At 37.8% G+C, this 19,718-nt stretch overlaps 1 protein-coding gene across 2 annotated transcripts in view; it reads left to right on the top strand.

Moving 5' to 3' along the window:
• The window catches only part of TMEM117 (transmembrane protein 117), a 443,674-nt gene that overhangs the window by 107,601 nt on the left and 316,355 nt on the right, over positions 1-19,718 (top strand). The window contains exon 3 of one of the 2 annotated variants that reach the window (XM_081084825.1): positions 8,890-9,031. The exons of the other annotated variant lie outside the window; for it this stretch is intronic. Coding sequence (XP_080940951.1) covers positions 9,000-9,031 — 32 coding nt within the window. The 5' untranslated portion in view covers positions 8,890-8,999. The remainder of the gene's footprint in view (positions 1-8,889; positions 9,032-19,718) is intronic. 2 annotated transcript variants of the gene reach the window in all.

The following is a 19,718-nucleotide window of genomic DNA, read 5'->3' as shown; positions in this document are numbered from 1 at the left end:
ATTTTTTTAAAAAAATCAAATCAAACAATACAGTCAGGAAGACAGATTGTATTTGCTAGGAGAGATAAAATTAGTTCTCTGTGTCCTTGACTATGCATGTTTGTAGTTGCTTTGGAGTCAAACTTTGCTTCAGATCCTGCCTTTGCCATGTTTCTAACTCTCTTGTCTTAGGCCCTGATAACTATACATAAGACTTATCAAGACCTTACCATCTGCCTGGTACTATGTTACATGATTGACATGTATCATTTTATTTAGTGCACATGCCAATCTTAGGAGGAGGGACCACTAACAGGTTACGTAGTTCGCCAGTGGTCCTATAGCTGATATCATATTGGGCTGAGTTAGAATTCAAATTCAGGCTTCTGACTCCAGGGAACCTGCAGTTTCAGCCAGATTAAATTTTCCCAGCTATAAAGTAAAAATGGTAATAGCTACTTTATGGGATTAGTTTGGTGATTAGGTAATACCATGTGTGAAAAATGCATTTTTTCTCTTTAAAACCAATCTTCATACACTTAACGTTAGCAGACACTCAGGGTACGTTGCATTCTCTACTAAACAAGCATGATTTTTTGCCACAGTGCATGATATTTTGTCATAGTGATTCACCATTTTATAATGTAAAAACACACAAAAAGCCTTATGATTTTAGCCTGACACGGAGAAGCACATGTTAAAAGGACCAGCAGCCAGATGACCCTCAGCAGCCTCTAAGGGTGGGCCACTAGGCTATGGATCAGCCCTGGCCTCGCAGCCCATCAGTAGTTGGATGATGGTAAAAAAGCTGAGGAAGGGAGTTAAAGCAATTAGCATTAAGAGGAATCTCCATAGACTAGGGTGATGGATGACGGTAGCAAGAGGGAAATTAGAGGCAACTTTCAATCTTGCACTCAGATTAAAAAGTCTACAAGAAAAATATGGGCTGTCCTCTTAATAGAAGTTTGTTTAATAAAGCTCTTAGTGTTTTAGCTGACTGGAGGCTGAATGGGAATCCCTCGTGTGGGATGACTGTTAAAAGAGCTAATGCGATATAGGTAGCAAGATGAATAAAGAGGTGAGTAGGACTCTGCAGTATCAGACCACATCCAGCACATTTGATCAGATCTCGGTTCATAGGCTGGAAGCTTCTTCGGTCATTTCCTTGCATTTGGAGGCTAGACCACACTAATAAAGGGTTTTCTGACGGTTTTATTGAAGGAACTGTCAAATCCGGATTTTAGCCTGGGGAATGGTATCAGTGCCTTCAAATATGTGAATAGCTGTCATGTATTATTGGGAGGAGGCTTCATCTGGGTAGTGCCAGAGGACAGAAAGGGAAAGATGAATGGATCACAGTTATAGGGAATCAGTTCAAGCTTACTGTGACCAAGAGCTCTTTAACTATGTAAGCCATCTGACATTCAGGTGACTGTTTTGTTGGTGTAGCAATGAGTTAGTTCTCTGCCAGTAGAAGTGCTCAAGCCACTACTAGATAAATCACCTGTTAGAAAGATAGGATGTACAAAAGATTTTTACTTTGGGTGATTAAAGTTGAAGACTCAAATGTCTCTCCAAGTCCAAAGTTCTTTAATACAAAAAGACATACATGTTTGCAACGGAGCAAAATATTGCCTTATGAAATTAAGTAAGAAAGAAAAGGGATTCTATTACAGAAATTACATTTTCAAGATATATTAATTTTTTATTGTACAAGTAAATAAAATTTTCTCTTTGTAAGTAGGAATGTGAATTTATTATTTTAGGGCAAGACTATAAATGTCAGGAAAACTGGATCTTTGGGTTGGCTTAATTAGTTTCCCTAAAGAATATAATAGTGGAAGTCAAATTATAAGAGGGGTCCAGGATGAGGGTGACTCTGGATAGAGGGAAGGGGTGAACAGTCGAATGTTCAATCACATCAGGTTCTACTGTCTCCATCTCCACACAAGGGAGATGTCCACTGGGTCGACAGTCTGCACACTGACATATCAGGTTGCTTCTTATTTCCTAGCCACAGAAAAGGATGGGTCCAACTAAGAAGCCCACACACTTTTGTTTCCTAGCCATTATCCTTCCAATTAAAAACATTAAAAAGATTACCTTAGATCAAGTTATAATTAAATTTTGTAGTCCTGTTATTTATTTTTAGATACTTTTCTTTTGCTTGGATATTATATGTGTATTTTATCGCCCAAATTTCATATTTAAAATATTGCCTATTTTGATTAGGCTTCTGTAAATTGAAGTATCTGAGAAGACCACTGATAAAATCTAATTTTAAATTGGTAGTGAACTTATTTAATTTTTCTACTTTACCATAATTATTTCATCTATCTCCCTACATATACTTTACAAGTTTTTGAGCTGGCAAATTAATGTTTTTCCCTTTGATAATACTGGGAAAAGGTCTCCATTTTTTTAAAAAATCATTTTGTCTGTCTCTTTTTTTCAGGAAAAATCACACCCAAATCACTCAGTAACAATCTCTTCTGGAAGTAACCTGGGAATAAAATATTCCTTCTTTTACTTCTCCTGTGTGATCACCAATCAGAAAATAGAGTATTTATGTACTATATACTTTGTTTAGGAGCTCATCCATCAAGGTGTTAAGCCACATGAATTTCTGGAAAAAGTCCTTGTACCCCATTTCCCCTGGTTAAGGGTGTCCTTAATCTGTGTCTTCTCAAGCAGATTAGCAAATCTCATTTTTAAAATTCGTATTACAAAGTTGAAAATAACTACGCAGTTGGAAGAGCTGCATAATAAACCACTCCCAAATTTACTGGCTTTAAAAAGAGCTGTTTTTTTTCCTAGCTGGTTTGGCTCAGTGGATAGAGTGTCGGCCTGAGGACTGAAGGGTCCTGGGTTCGATTCATGACACGTTACCTACATTCCTGGCTTGATCCCCAGGCCCCATCAGGGTGCTTTCGTAAGCAACCAATCAATGTGCCTCTCTCACATTGATGTTTCTCTGTCTCTCACCCTCCCTTCCACTCTCTCTAAAAATATTCCCAGGTGAGGATTAACCAATAACAAACAAACGAACAAAGAGGCATTTTATTTGTTCCTGTAGCTATGGGTCAGAAATTCAGGTTGGGCTGGGGTAGGTATTTTTTTGCTTGTCTCATTCAGCCTTAGCCTATCCTGCTTTAGGATGACCTTACTCACATGTTGGTCTGTCAGTTCCTGCTGTTGGCTGGACTGCAGGTCCCAGCAGACTTGTTCGCATGGTGGCAGCATCCCATAAGTCACAGGAGAGAGTGCCCAGCAGCACAAAGGCAAGCCCAGTGCACTAGCAGTTTAGAAGCCTCTCCTTGTGCCACATTTGCTTGTATCCCACTGACCAAAGCAAGTCACCTTTGGTGAGGAAGAGGACCATGCAGGGCCATGGGTCCAAGGAGGTGTGATAAATTAGGAGTTATTACTATATTATCTATCGTCTCTGTGTGTACATTTATTTTAATTTTTTGATGCATTTAGTTTTTGGTCAACATACTAGTAATATGAGCATAGACTCTAAGTATTGTAAAAAATGTGTTGTGGGCAGGAGAGAATTAATATACATTGAGCGCTCATGAGGCCAAGAACATCACACGTCTTATCTCATTTAATTTTGTGGACTCGAGTGAAAACGCTGAGATGTAGAGAAGGTAAATAACTTGTCCAAGGTCACAGTTAGCAAGTCATACTCCAGTTTAATGGTGTCAAAGGCATAACAAAAGGGAATAGCTTAGAAAATATCAGTAATGGGACATATTATGGATAGGTACTATTTCATGAACTATTTTTGTGTTGGTTCACAGTGCATGATAAAATTCTTGCAATGGATAGTTTTCATGAAAGCAAGCCACTCTGTTACCCCTGATGGCCTCCCATGAGCATGTGAAACCGAATGCTCATAACCAGGGGCATTAAAAATATATCACTATTTCCCCATTCCTGATTTATCTGAAAGCTGTACCTTGACTACTGTATTATGTTGACATAGTGTTTTAATCAGGTGATGAGCGCCTGACCTTTTCCACTGCAGTTAATCTCTTTTTATCAGCATCTACTAACATTTCTTTGTGACTTAAAAGAAAATCATGACCTTAGGAAAGATTTGATATTCTGGATGGAAGAGATTAGAACATAAATTTTCCTTATTGATAGACCCTTTTAGAAACCAATAAAGAACAAAGAGGCACCGAAACAATCTGGATGCAATGCTGTGGGTTTGGACTGAAGCATTTGTTACTCAGATTTTTGTGTCTGAAAGAGGTAAGGAGGAAGCATTCTCTCACAATCTGTTAATCTCATTTTTCTTCACTCATGCGAAATGGAATATTCCTTTTACAATCAGCCCACACACTGAAATGTTTTTTATTTGCAAAATGGAACAATTTCATTAAATGTAGGAAAAGAGACTTTTAAGGAAACATCAACATAACAATCATTTCCAATGGAAGTTTCTTTGGGCTGAAGTAAGTCCCTGCTTGGTGGCTTAATTTGAAGCTTCCCCCTTTGGGATTATTTTTACATACCCTCCCAACATGAATAAAGATTGCAGGTTAATAAGCTGGGGAATCATTTGATAGAAAACAATAGGAGGAAAATGTCCACACATTTCTACAAATCTCTGCATGTGAAGAATTCAAACTGTAGCTGGAAATTCTCAAGAGTGCTTTATAGATTGATTAGGGATTTTTTAAAGCCTTCATCTTCTGTGCTTACCAAGTAAAGTGTGGCTGGAACGTTATTTTAAAGTCATTTTATTGTGAGGAAAAGAGCAGGATCTGCCAGAGCCCAAGTGCTGGTAAAATTGCAATAAAACACTGAAAATAACAAGGTCAAAGCTTTATATTTATATGAAAGTAATATTCACATTTTTAAAAAGGTGACATGATTTTTCTAAAATATGGCATATTCCAGAGATATACTGAAAGACAAAGTGGCATGATATAGTTTAATAATTACCCCCAATTAAAAATTATAATGAAGAGCATACTTTTTAGATATTAACTGTGATACTTTTTCATTTTAAAAGTGCTTGTGAAATGTAATTGTGGTGTGATTATTTCTTACTGACTTTATTTCCAAATATTGTTTAGTGAATGGAGTATTGTTTTGGAAGGAAAGATTTAGCAACAGCAATTAGTTCATAATTAGTGTCGATACATTAATAAAAATAATCAAGATGATAGTAAATAGGCAATCATAACTAAAAATGAAGGTTATTAAAAGAAGGTAATTTTAGAAACAAACGTAGAGGAACTGAGTGTGGAATCCCAACAGTTTCCCTACTTGGGCTCACTGGGCCACACCTTTGACGGCAAAGAACAAACCACCAGTGGGTGAGCCTGAACTGACATCTCAGATCAAAGGTTCCATAATATGTTAATTCAATAATATTAATAAAATGTTATAGTTCCATTACACCTGAACCCAGAGTCACTGTCCCACTTCTTAAGTTTTAATTTGGGGCTCGCTAATTTTATTGGACAAGTATGGGTCTTTGAATGGATATTTATTTTAATGAGTTCAGAGATGTACTACCCCAAAAAAATGACATTTGTTTAAAGTGGAGAGAATGACTATGATGTTATTCCTTTTTCACTTTTTATGTGGTTTTATTGCTTAACATTTTTTTGCTTAATGTTAAAATGTTCGATGTTAAAAGTAACATTAGTTCATTATACATTTTTGAGAATACATAAAAGTATAAACAAGAAATAAAACTCATCTATAATTAATGTAGTTAGAAGTAATTATGGTTAACAATTTGGTATAGACACATCTAAGTTTTCCCCCCTCTTTATTTTGTTTTCTTTTTTTGAATGTGGTGTAACTAGATATAGAATTAAAAATGGCTATTATTTTCCTTCAGCACTTTGAACATATTATTCTCTTGTCCTGTTTCATCTATTGTTGCTGAAGTCTTTATAATTTTTATTGCATTTTAGGTAATGCCATTTCTCCCCTCCATTATTGCTTTTAAGATCTCTTTGCATTTGAAGTTCTTTATTTTAGTACAATATATCTAAGAGTGAATTTCTTTTTATTTTTCTTGCTTAGAATTTGGGGGGATTCCCAAATTTTAGAACTAATATGTTTTGTGAATTCCGGAAAATTCTCAACCATGGGTTTTTAGAGATTGCCTTCCCCTTCTTTCTATAATAACCTTTCTGGAATTTCAGTAAGACATTCATTGGATCATCTCATCTTATTTTCCTTTCTTCTTAATCATTGCTTCTTAGTCTACATCTATCTCTTTGTGCCATATTTTTCATTATTCACAGATGTTTTCCAGTTCACTAATTCTCTCTCTAAAGCCCAAGGTGAACTTTTGCTGTTTAACCTATGGATTGGACTTTACATTTCAGACAATATTTGTATTTACATAAGTTTTATTGTTTCAAATTAGCAATTTTCCCTCTTCCTTACTGTGATAGGCTTAATTGTGTACCTTCCCTCCAAATTCCAATTTTCAGTACTTCAGAATGTGACTGTATTTGGGGGCAGGACTTTTAATGAGGTAAGGTAAAATGAGGTCGGATGGGTGGCCCCTAACCCAGTATGACTGATGTCTTTATAAGAAGAGGAGATTGAGATTAAGATAGCCACACACAAACACACACCCATGTGAACATACAGCAAGAAGATGATCACTGGCAGGTCAAGGAGAGAGTTTATTTTTTTGTGTTTGGTGTAAGATAAGGGTCTAATTTCATTCTTTTGCATGTAGATATCTAGTTTTCCCCACACCATTTGTTAACTTGACTATCCTTTCTCCATTGTGTATTCTTGGCACTCTTGTCAAATATTACTTGGCTGTATATACAAGATCTACTTCTGGGATTTGTCTGTGGTATCGTTGGCCTATATGTCTGTCTTTATGCCAGTTATTATACTGTTCTGTCCCAGGCAACTAGCCTGTGCTGGACCTGCAGGACTTCAGAACTGGTAAGACAGATGTTGATTCTTTAGACATCCTTGGGGAAGTTGGGGCATTGGATGCATGGATTTTTCATCCACTCATTCTATTTGAGCAAGGCGGGGGATGGGGAGAATTTATGGTGTCTTTTGGCCCTAGCCATCAACTCATTCCAGGCTGCTAGACTGTGCCACACCTTATCAGAACCTCAGGACTGATCCGATGGATGCCAGTTGGTTGTCTGGTCCCAAAGAAGTTGGGTCCTTGATTACACAGATCAACTCTTTCCCTCCCCAGCGGGCAGCTGGGATACTTTTTTGTCCACTCACTCTGTGTTGAATAAAGGATAGGACCTATAGCATCTATCAGCCCAAGCCACCATCTCTGTTTTTCTCAGGGAGGCTAATTTGTGCCGGACAAGTCAGAGCTCAAAGACTATCAAGACAGAAGCCATTTTTCTAGGGAAGCCCCTTAGAAAACTTGGGGTTCTAGGTGCATGAATAAATCCATTTCCTTCCCTTGGTGAAACAGGGGGCCAGGGCGTCTTTTCCTGATCACATGGCCCTACACCAGAGATAGGGGCTCTGGAAGGAGAGCATTCCAAATTTCCTACTGACGCCATTGAGCTTGATTTCACATCCTCTGAATTACAGGTGCCTCTCAGTAAGTGTCTGGATTTCTCACAAAGGGAATTTTTCTGTTAATTATTGCTGAATAAGTATGTTTATGGGATGAGACGGATTCAGGGCTTCCTACCTGCCAGTCTTGCTGCTGTCACCCCCGTTTTCTGGTTACATTGTTTGTTGGAAATCACATGGGCCCTAGGTCAGTTTGAAAAATAATAATCCAATGGGCAGAAATTGAATATCATTTTAATTTGCCTTATTTAGGTACTAGTGCATTGGAACTTTTTCGTATGATATTGGCTATACGCATTTCTTAAAGTTCAGGTCTGTGTTCATATTCATCACTTTAAAAAAAAGGAGCATATTTATCAGCCCACATTCTGTTCTGATGATTCATGATATCCATTTCTGAGCTCTGTCATATCTGCAAGTTATGTCTTTCTTGGCCTCCTCCAGGAAGTTAAATATTAATATTCATTTCTATGTTTGGCAGGAAAACACATGAATGTTGGAAGATGGGGTGGAATCTTATTTTTAACTCTATTTAATACCTGCAATTAATCATAGAAAACCATTAATTTTAACTTGTCAGGATAGTGTTACCATATTCTAATTTTGTACCATCTAAAATAATATACTCCTTTTTGGTTGAAATCCCTTTAGGATCTCTGGCCAAGCCTTAGAAAGGACATTAGTGCTATGGAAAACATGAAAATGTGAAACACTGAACAGAAAGAGTTCAGTTAAATTTCTTCTTATAAGAGAATAAAATGAGATACTGTGTGGCAATAGGACTTCACAGAAAGGGCCTATAAGACTCATCTATAGATTAAAAATACATATTAGATGCCTGGCAGCATTTGCAAGAGTGGGATGTAGGTATGATGTGTGTTCATGTTATTTAACCCTTGGTTTAGAAGTACTTCCTACAATTGATAGAAGAGTGTAAGTTTACGCTTTAGTTTATTAAAATAGATAGGACACGTTTTCTTAAAGTTTTAATGACTATGAAATTTGACAGTGTCATACATTATAATTACATTAATATGGTAGGCTTTCACTCCCCCTGACCCAGGAAAGCTGTTGTTAAACTGCTGCAAATTAGAATGTAAGCATTTATACTTGAGGAAATATGATAGATTCTAGTACATTAGAAAATTCTAGAAAGAATTGCACCAAATATTACACAGTGGTTAAAATGAAAATTGCATGGGGGTTAGGTGAGAAGGTCAATTAGTGATTGCTCTGAATGATAACTGGTATTTTTCAAAACTATTACAAGTATGTATTTAAGTGTTTGCTAAATGTAACATGTAAATGAGAAACCACTGAATTTTAATAATAAGCAATTTTTTCTTTTCTTATTAGTTTCTAAGTTGAGGATGGGAAGTAGATATCACCTCAAAAGGCTCGTCTAGCTGATCAGTAGTTGATCGGCCTGGGAACAGTGATTTAAAAAGGATTCTACGACCTTCTCCATGCTCAGTGGGAAACTGTCATTTTTCAATAAGTGATGTTTACTATGGGAAAGGAAAAGGGGAGGGTGGCACCCATGTGGGGTGTTTACTGACCCTTTTTATTATTTGGCTTCATAAAATATGTTAAAAAATAGGTTTACAAATGGGTGCAACTTTAGTCCTTCCTATTTTATTTTCACATTTCTGGGACAAGTTTTCGGTATTTGTTACTCTTGGGCATAAGTTTATATTACTCATTGCTTCCTGGTCACTGCTCTTGACTCAGCCTTCACCGGGATGGGAGTCAGGCTGCCAGGCAGTTCGGCTGGAATGCTTTCCTGATAACTCCTTTGTATTTGCAATTTAGATTTGGTTTCACAATGTAAGACCTGGAATCTGTCTACTGTTACATTTTTTTAGAACTGCAACGTTATTCTCTTTCCTACAGTTTATTCTACCCCCAGCTAGCTTCTCTCTCCTGTTTCAAAGCCTGGTTGGTATTTGTGAAAGTATCTTAACATTTGGGTATTGGAAGTTTCTGCTGTTACTTATATGATTCCGATCCGATGGATGATCTCTTTGAACTCAAAAATATTTGTTTGGACAGTTCTCCTCTCTGTGAGGGAATTCTTAGCTGCTTAAGCCTTCTAGAATGTCCCAGCTCTTTTTAGGGAATACCAGCTCCATAGAACATGTTCCTCTATTCCCTAAATAATAATAGCCATTGTCATTATTAAATATTAGGATGGTTATATCAATATGTTATAATGTTAATATTAATGATATTATTAAGTAATAATGACTATTGTTATTATTTTGGTTTCTGCCTAAGATTTTATGCAAAGACAACAATATGGAACAATTAACCTTCATTTAGAAGCTTAGATCTTAAAATCTCTCTTGTCTTTGGGATCAGCGGCATTTCCTGATTCCTAACGAAATAGGTTTTTAGTTCTGTGTCATTTCTGCACCATGACTGTGTCTCACACTTCTTCCCAGGTAGCATTTTAGTTAGGCTCTGTCTCCAAAATGGGAAACATGCCCTGTAGTAAGATTTAAACTGGCACATAAATCAAGGCCAACACTTCCTAATGTGGAAGCTGATGCACCTTAGGAAACATTAATCATGAGAAAATTGATTTAGGAGAAAAACTTGTTAAAGGTGGTTCTGGGAACGGAGGGTGTTCCAGACGTGGACCCTTAGCCCCGCGTCTGGAACTCCAGCGTTCTCTAGAATGTGGGCAGATCCAGGCAGTGAGGGTCAAGTGAGTCTCAGGTCTTTTTTCTTGCAGTTTCAGAAAATAAATTTTAAACCATTTTATTACCCCCAAATGACTTCAAGGTAACTCCATATGTCCTCTTAAAGTGCTACCATGAGCTCTTTTACTATTCTCTGGAAGTTTAGAAGAAGATGAGATTTAGCACTACTGGCTTTTAATCTGAAAAGGAAAAAACATTCAGAAAATGATCTTGTATTTTAATGTTTTTATACCTCACATGGCACAAGTTTTTGTGTAGTTAATATGGCAGTGAATTCCTCTGAAGTATATACATTAATAGGATTTGTGTGCATCTTTAAATCATTAAAATTAATTAGGATTTAATGTGCTGGATCTTTGATCCAAAGATCTCAAAGCATCTTGAGCCTGTCTGTATTAGCTCAGTATTTTTTCAGTCTACCGCTGTGAGGTAGTTGTTAAGTATTATTCCTTATTTTACAAATGAGGTACAAATGGAGCTGAGAGAGACTTCAGGGACTTGCTTAAAGTCCCAAAGCAAGTTGATAGCAAGCGAATAGCACGTTAAAAGCAATAAAGGCAATAGTCCCTTGACTTGAAAGATTTTCAACCTATTTTCAGAATATATTCCACTCTAACATGCTACGTTTTTCCATGAAATGAGCATATTCTTTACATACCCAGTGCTTTAGGGGAAATTAAAATGGACCTAAGAGGAATTTAATAAAATACCTCTCTCTCTCTATTACACTTTGATTAGGTTTCCGGGGAAACGTGTGATTGAAGCCCCCTTCCTGCACATAAGTAGGTATTTCCTTTTGTGCAGTCATATGAGCACTGACAGAGGGCGTCAGACAGTAGCCAGGGAGAGTATGCTGACTGTAAGGCAGCTGAGATTAGCGGTGGCTTTCTTTCTCATGGAGAACCTTGCAAGGTGAGATTTTCCTATCAATTAACAGACTGTGCATCCTTCACATTCACTGAATCATAAAGTCAAGGTACTGTTACTGTTAGTAGGGGCCTTGGGATTTTCTGTGGCTCTCTTCCACAAAATATAGGATTTTGTTGCAAAGTATGCTTGATGAGTCATCACACCATCTCTGCTTGAGCACTTTGGGAGAAGGAAAGTTGTCTTTTTCTAAGAAGCTGTTCTGCTGGTGAATAATTGTAATAACCAATGCACCACCATATGTAGCTGTATATAGTATTTATCTCTAAACTTTATTTTATATATATAATGAAAAAAAAAAGATAATGTCTTTGACCTCAAGAACTTTGGCCAAGTTAATTTCTGAACCTGTTTCTTCATCTGTATAATGAGCAATTGACTTCTTTGTTAAATGAGCTGGATGTAAAGCATTTAGGAGAGAGCCTGTTACACAGTAAGTGCTCAACGAATGTCAGTTTCTATTATTATCTAAGATGAGGGAGGGAGGGGAGGAGGGAGGGAGAGGAAGTATGTCACATCATTCTGTCTTCTTATTTTGCTCTCTATCCCATAGTTGAAGATCTGCCATCATCATTTCTCATTTGGATTACTGCTGGAGCCTCTAAACTGGCACCCCTGTCTCAAGTCTCAGTCCTTTCAATCCACTTTCCCACACTGAAGAAAAGAGAACCTAATAGGGTGCAAGTCTGAGCATGTTAATCACGATCTTAAAATTCATTGCTCTTCCTGAGCTTCAGTAAACTGGTTCATCTGACTGACACCTTTGGGGATCAGCCCCTGGCTGCTTCTTCAGGCTTATTTGCACTGTACCAATCCTCCGACTTAGATTCCAGACTGTGGACTGTGGGCAGTGTGCCAGCAATCCATGCCTGGGCTGTGGTACACTTCCCATCATCTGAGCCTGTTTTCCTTCCTTGCTCAGACTTTGTTCTACTCATCTTCAAGGTTCAGTTTATACACCTCCTCCAAGGGGTCATTTTTGATCCCTTAGGTGCTCCCAGACTTTTATTTCTACCTGCTTACCTATTTGCCATGTTTGATTACAATGACTTTCCTGTCCCTCTCCATCTCTAAACTCAAGAGGCTGGAGATCAGGGACTGTATCCTGTTCACTGCTCTTTCCCCTGGCTTCAATTCTTGGCACATGGTAGGTACTAGACATGCGTTGAATAAATAACAATAGACAACAGAGTGGAATTACTGTTAAATAATTTCTTTAGACAAAGAGGGTGATAAAAGTTACAGAAAGGAGGGCTCATCTCTGACTATATTTATAGGCAGAGAAAGGATCATGGAGTGTTGGTACTTGAGTTAGTCTTTCTATTGATCTTTCTGGAGTAAAGGCATTCAAATAAAAATTGGGGCATCAGGTTGTTAAACTGTAGCCTTTGTGTCAGGATGAAATTCCAACTCAGCCACTTCTTAGCTGTAAGATATTATATATCTATAAAATAGGTAGTAAGCCTATTACTGTACTGTATAGCTCAGCTCAATAAAATCCTTAACTCTTTTGAGGGACAGAGTAAGCATATGTAAGCTGTTTTCCTAAACCCAATGATTAGGAACACATATATTCTTGGTATGTGCACTAGACCCGTTTGTCGGGGATTAAGATCTTGAGCAGAGAGCCCTTGAGAAGATGGAAGGAGTGAGAGGTGTGAGGAGAAGATAGAAGGGAAAGGAAAAAATTAATCACTATATATGTGTCAGAGGGAACAGACATGGACTTGTATATATGAAGTTCTTTTGAAAATATCAGTAGCTGAGAATTTTTTTTCTTTTAAAACACTAGTTTTATCATGCCTATGTTAGTTTTATTGTAGAAATGTTTTTATGTCAATGAAAATATTAATGCAGAATATTTAGATATTCATAATCCTGCTAAGTCAGGGACCAACCGGAGTCTATGGGAGGCCTATGAATGTCTTTTAGATGGAGTTAAGTCTTTGAAATAAAAAAAATGCAAAATTTCATGAATGCATTTTTCTTTCTTTGAGGGGAGAGACCATTATCTTGTCACAGGTTTCCTGGTTTAACAAAAGTCGAGAACCAGGAGTATTTTTGTGCTTTTTCCAATCAGAGTCAGGTAATGAGCTGCAACTCTGAATAATGATGGTGTGCTTATTAATAATAGATCCCCTCAAAATATTTAGTTATAGTGGAATATCATGATTCAAAAAGACTTTACAAATATTTATCTTCTTATATTCGTATTCCTCGTTGTAACAATTACAACAAAAAAGTTTACTAGTTCAAATTACATTTAGCATTTAATGATGTACAAAAATTCTTTCCATAGAATAACTTTTTTAAAAAAATATATATTTTGTTGATTTTTTTAAAGAGAGAAAGGAGAGGGATAGAGAGTTAGAAACATTGATGAGAGAGAAACATTGATCAGCTGCCTCCTGAACTGCTCCCACCCCCCCCCCCGCCCCCCAGTGGGGATGTGTCTGCAACCAAGGTACATGCCCTTGACTGGAATTGAACCTGGGACCCTTCAGTCCACAGGCCGATGCTTTATACACTGAGCCAAACCAGCTAGGGCTCCATAGAATAACTTTTGTATAATTATTAAGCTTTGTTATTTTGGAGGACCAGAGGTTGGAAAAACAAAACAAACAAACATACAAATACTGTAATACCTAGGACTCAGGTTTGTACCTAGTTCAGTTTATAACCCTAGTAACAACCAAAATATTGGTACAGTACTGGATTTTGTATATTAGCAATAGCTACAATGTCCAGACAATTTCATATTTTTCTTTCTTTTGCAGCTCATATTGAAATTTAAAGCTACTTTTTCTTTTCAGTGAATTGAAAGTCTTCTAATTATTACGTTTTTATAGTGAATATATATGTTCAAGGGGAATCACCTTTTGCACATATTTATCTCACACATTACGATTGATAGGAAATGGCTTTCACTGGGATGGGGAGAGGAGAGGAGGAGAGGAGTTGGGATGTGGTTAAAGGAGAAAATGGACTTTTGAGTGGTGTCGATAGTGTGGCAGGCCATCATGGGTCTATCACATGTTATCTAACTGAACCCACACAGCAGTCTTCTTGTATGTGAGGCACATACATACAACTCTATTGTAGGGGAGAAGATTGAGGCTTCAGAAATTAAGGAATTGCTGAGTGAATGGCACACAGCTTATAAAATTGGTCTTTAAACTCAACTTTGGCCTTGAATCCTATTAGGCCCTCTCTCTGCCCCAACTAGATTAACTAGATTACCTTTTACAAAACCTGATATCATCTAAAGTTTTTTAGATGTCTTAGTGTTCACCCAGGAGCTGACATTACTGTTACCAGATAAATTAGAAATATTTACCCATACTCTTTGAAGAGCTAGAATAACCTTCAAAGATGAAAGCATCACCCATATTTAGTTGCCCTCTCATTAATTATTACTAGTTAGTGATCTGGACTTTGTATGCCTGCAGAATATTGAATGATCAGAAGTCACAGAAAATAGACTGTTAACAACTTAAACATCACTGAAACAATTGCTAAGAGGATAAATAGCCAGATAATAAAATTAACCTATGTGATTTAATATATATATATATTTTTATTGATTTCAGAGAGGAAGGGGGAGGGAGAGAGAGATAGAAACACCAGTGATTAGAGAGAATCATTGATTGGCTGCTCCTGCTTGCCCCCTACTGGGGATCAAGTGTGCACCCAGGCATGTGCCCTGACTGGGAATCCAGCCGTGACCTCTTAATTCATAGGTCAATGCTCAACCACTGAGCCATTTTAACAAGTTTTCTCTGAAAACTCTTTTTCTGGTAGCTCTATCTTGAAACAAGCACTATGTTCTCTAAAAACTTTCACAACTCCTAAAGGATAGCATATAAAACTTTTGTCTCAGTTCCTAGGGATGTTACTAGGCTTATAAACTGAGCTAGGTATAAACCTGAGTCCTAGGTATTACAGGATTTAATCTGAAACAAATATAGATGATATTAAAACAACAATAACAGAAATCTTTCATTGTTTTATCCTGATTATAAAAGTAATACAATCCTAGTTTAGAAGAAAATGTAGTACAGTAAAACATTTTAAAAATATGCTTTTTATTGATTTTTAGAGAGAGTGGGAGCAGCAGGAAAGAGATAAAAATATCAATAAATTGCTTCCTACATGCCCCTCTGGGACTCGAGCCCAAAACCCCAGCACATGCCCTGATCAGAAATAGAACCAGTGACCTCGGTGTATAGGATGATGCTCAACCAACCGAGCCATACTGGCCAGGGAAGTAAAGCATCCTTTCTCTGCCCCCGTCCTCCACTGCCTACATGGTTACTCTAACAGTGGTCGGCAAACTCATTAGTCAACAGAGCCAAATATCAACAGTACAACGATTGAAATTTCTTTCGAGAGCCAACTTTTTTAAACTTAAATTATATAGGTAGGTACATTGTTATTAACTTACTTAGGGTACTCCTAAGGCTTAGGAAGAGCCACACTCAAGGAGCCAAAGAGCCGCATGTGGCTCGTGAGCCGAAGTTTGCCGACCACGGATCTAGGAGCAACCATGTTCTTATTTAACCATATCCCACTGGTTATATTTGATTGGAACAAAGGTGGGCACTTGGCCAAACTCAGCTAATTGGTGTGCTTCACCAGAAAAATTTTAAACTTGGGACCTCCCTGGTAGCTGAAGCCCTGGGGGTCTCACTGGCTGCATTTGTTGGTCTTAATGAGAAGAAATTAAATGCAGCGACAGAAAAAAAGGACGCTGCCATGTCTGTAGTTTTAGTTGTTCTTGAAATTCGGCTTCATCTCCGACTTCCCATGACTCATTTGCTCAACCTTTCTTTGGATGACTTGGGCCAGTAAATTCTCATTATGTTAAAGCTAGTTTGACTTGGGTTTCTGTTGTTTTCTAAAAAATATTCTGGTAAATACATTAACTAGAGGAGGTTAAAGATGAGAAAATGGAGGCCCAGAGAAAGTAAGCAAGCTGGAAAATGTAGGAGGCGGGACAGAACCCAGATATGTTTGACTCCAAAGCCTGCAAACCTAACCATTAAGATTCATACTCCTGGAACAGAGGTTTCCTAGGACTTCTCTTTCTATATTTTTTTCAACAAAAATTGTTGCAAGAATGGAAGCAATGATGCATTTTAATTTAACTCTCTCTCTCTCTCTCTCTCTCTCTCTCTCTCTCTCTCTCTCTTTCTCTCTCTCTCTTATATAGGAAGAGAGAACTGAATATAAAACCAAGTGAATATATTATCTTTCCACCTTTGAGTTTCTGTGTTTCTACTTGAAGATTCCCACTTCCTACTCCTAAAATATACCTTGTCTATAAAGTCTAGGCTACTTTTCATTTAGTAGGAGCTAGTTATCAGCTCCTTTGTTAAAGAAGCCTGGTTTCTTGTTTCTTCTTCTGCATTCCCAATCTCTCCCATTCCCCTCAAGTTTTAAAAATAAGAATGTCTACATGGAACCTGTGAGATTATTATCATTTATCATCATCACTGACATTAATACTTAGTGACTGACATGGGTCTGGCCTGAGTTAGAAGGCTGATATGTACTATCTCATTGAATTTTTACTCTAAGGCTTTGTAGGTACTTCTACTATGACTCTTCTTATTGATGCCATTGTTGTTATTGTTCTTTCAATTTTAAATATGAAGGAAACAAGGTTTAGAGAAACGCATTTTCCAAGGTTGCATGTATAATCAGTGGTAGAGCCCTGTTTTGAATATCATATCTGTCTGCACCAAAGCCCACGGTCGCACCCACTTTAATGTGGCTGCTTACAGCAGCTTCTGTGATAGGCATGGTTCCCTCAAATGCATGGGGCAAGACAGGGCAACTGCAAGAAGCCAAGAGATTGCTCTTGGCTGCTGGGCCACAGGCTTCAGTATTCAGGCAAGTGTTTAAAGGATTGTGTAATGAAGTAGGTAAGATAAGATCCATAGCCACAATCCATCTCAACTAGTGCAATACACAGATCATTTTGCAGGTAGGATGGTGGTTCTGCTTCCAAGCATAGTACGTATTTACTACCAGGGAATTACAAAGACAAGGTCATCCAGATATTGCCAGAAGGAAAGATAAGGACTGGAAAGGTTGTCAGGGCTACAGCCAAGAGTGTGTGTGTGTGTGGGGGGGGGGGGGGCGGGTCAATGCAAAACTTTAGATTCAGCCAAAGAATTGAAATGAATTAGAAAACAAAGTTGGAGTCTGGTTATAGAAACTGACTGATCACACCAAGGTTGAATACGAAAGTTGCATAAGAGTATCTGTGGGTTCCCTGGTGTCACCATAGATGCCTGTTGTATTAGTTAGGTTTCTCCAAAGAAACAATACCAATAGGATCTCTACCTGTCCATCATCTACCTATGAAAAATTATGTAAATGATATATAAAAATATATAATACATGGGAAAGTATATAATATATGAGAAAATATATCTATATAGCTATATAGATCAAATGAGATTTATTTTAAGGAACTGGCTTGTGTGATTACGAGGCTGAGAAGTTATGATCTACTGTCTTTAAGCTAGAGACCCAGGAATGCTGGTGGTATAAATTCTAGTCCTAGTCCAATGGCCTGAGAACCAGGAGAGCTGATGGCACAAGTCTCAGTCCAAGGGCAGGAGAATACTGATGTCCCAGCTGAGTAGTCAGGCTAATTGAGCAAATTTTACTTTCTTTCACCTTTTTGTTCTATTCAGGCCTCCAAGGCATTTGATGATGCCCATCCACATTGGGGAGGGCCATCTGCTTTACTCAGTTTACCAATTCAAATGCTGGAAACAAACTTACAGAAATATCCAGAGATGATGTTTAATCTGGGCACCCCGTGATCTGGTTAAGTTGATACATAAAATTAACCATCACATATGCTAAGCACCAGCCATTAGAAAGACTAATTCCAGAGTGTATTAGCTAATGGGCAAAATCAGTGATTTGGAGATTAGCCAATATCTACTCAACCACTTGCTTGCTGAATGACCTTTAGCAAATTATTTCCCTGCTCTAATCCTAGATTCTCTTATCTGCAAAATGAAGACAGCAATATCTATTTTATAAAGTGGTAATTAGGACTGAATCAACTGATAATTTATATGTAATGGGATACTATTTCAAAATATTAAGATAAAAAATTTTTTTGGAGAAGGGAAGAGAATAGAGAGGAAATATGTCAGCCAGAGTTTTCCACAGAAGCAGAACCAGAGGGGATGGTAAAATAGATAATATAAATATAGATTATATTATATGTATAACCAGTCAAGGATTGGATCATGTAATTGTGGGAGTTGGCAAGTTTGAAATCTATAGAGTAGGCGGACGGGCTGGAAACTCTTGGGAAGGAGCTGGTGCTGCTGTCATGAAGTTGAATGTGTTCTTTCTCAGAGAAACCTCAAGTTTGCTTTTAAGGCCTTTGATCAATTTGGTCAGACTCACACACATTATTGAGACCAGCCTCCTTTACTTATAGTCAACTTATGGTAGATGTTAGCCAAATCTACAAGCATCTTTACAGTATTACCTAGATTACTATTTGAATAACTAGGAAGTATAGCTTAGCCAAGTTGACCCATAAAACTAACCGTTACTGGAAGAGAGAAAGACATCTGTTGATAAGAGGCCATGAGAAAGGGTTGTAAACCCAAAAATCTTTGCATGGCACTAGAACAGAGAACATTAGTCACCTCAGATACACTCGGGGACCTTGGAGAAGGGAAGTTCTGTGTCTTGCTCATTGTGTGAAGCCTGGGAGGTGGCAAGTGATGGTCAGAGCCTCTCTAGACCTACAGCATAGGAACAATAGAGCAGAAATGATTTCAGGCAGATAGGCTAAGTCGTCCTTACAGATTTCCAGGGGCAACTCTGTGATGCAGAGAATAACAGAATCCGTTGCCACTTTGCCATTGAGATTGGTTTGGACATGTTCTCTCAGTAGGCCTGAGGAGATCATGGGGTGGAGATGGGAAGGATGAGAAGATGAGAAAGATGTACAGAAGACCATAGACCTAGACTACTAGGGAACTGAGTTTATCATGACTAACATGAAGTTTCTGATTCCAGGCAAGATATGAGCTACAGGTGGAAATTTTTATTACAGAGAAAATACAATGATCTTTTGCACACTTGACTATATTATACACATTGTAATTACTATATGTGGCACAGCACCTGTCATATAATGAGCAATCACTCAAACAATAGTGACTCTCGGAGTTAGAGTAATAGCAGTGACTAGTGGTAAGGGCAGAAATGGCAATATTGGAGATGGTGGTGGTGGTGGCAGTAATTGTATTGGTACATTGACTACCAGTCTCAGGGTTGGCTCAGAGATTAGATGGACCAGAGACCACATCTGGAAGGTTCTACCTACAGTAGTGATGTTGAAAAATGGCAGGGACATTATAGCTCATCATGGCCTCTGTGTCATTTACTGCTGGTGTGTGGATGCCAGCAGAGAGTTGAGAGCTACTCAGATGACCTTTCTTATTTGTAGTTGAGGCAACTGTCCTTAAGGGCTCAGAATAAGGTAATTGCTGAGACTAAACTTGG

The sequence above is a fragment of the Myotis nattereri genome (genome assembly GCF_964212035.1).
Source record: "Myotis nattereri genome assembly, chromosome: 2".
Lineage (NCBI taxonomy): Eukaryota > Metazoa > Chordata > Mammalia > Chiroptera > Vespertilionidae > Myotis > Myotis nattereri.
This window is presented reverse-complemented; position numbering and strand designations above follow the sequence as displayed.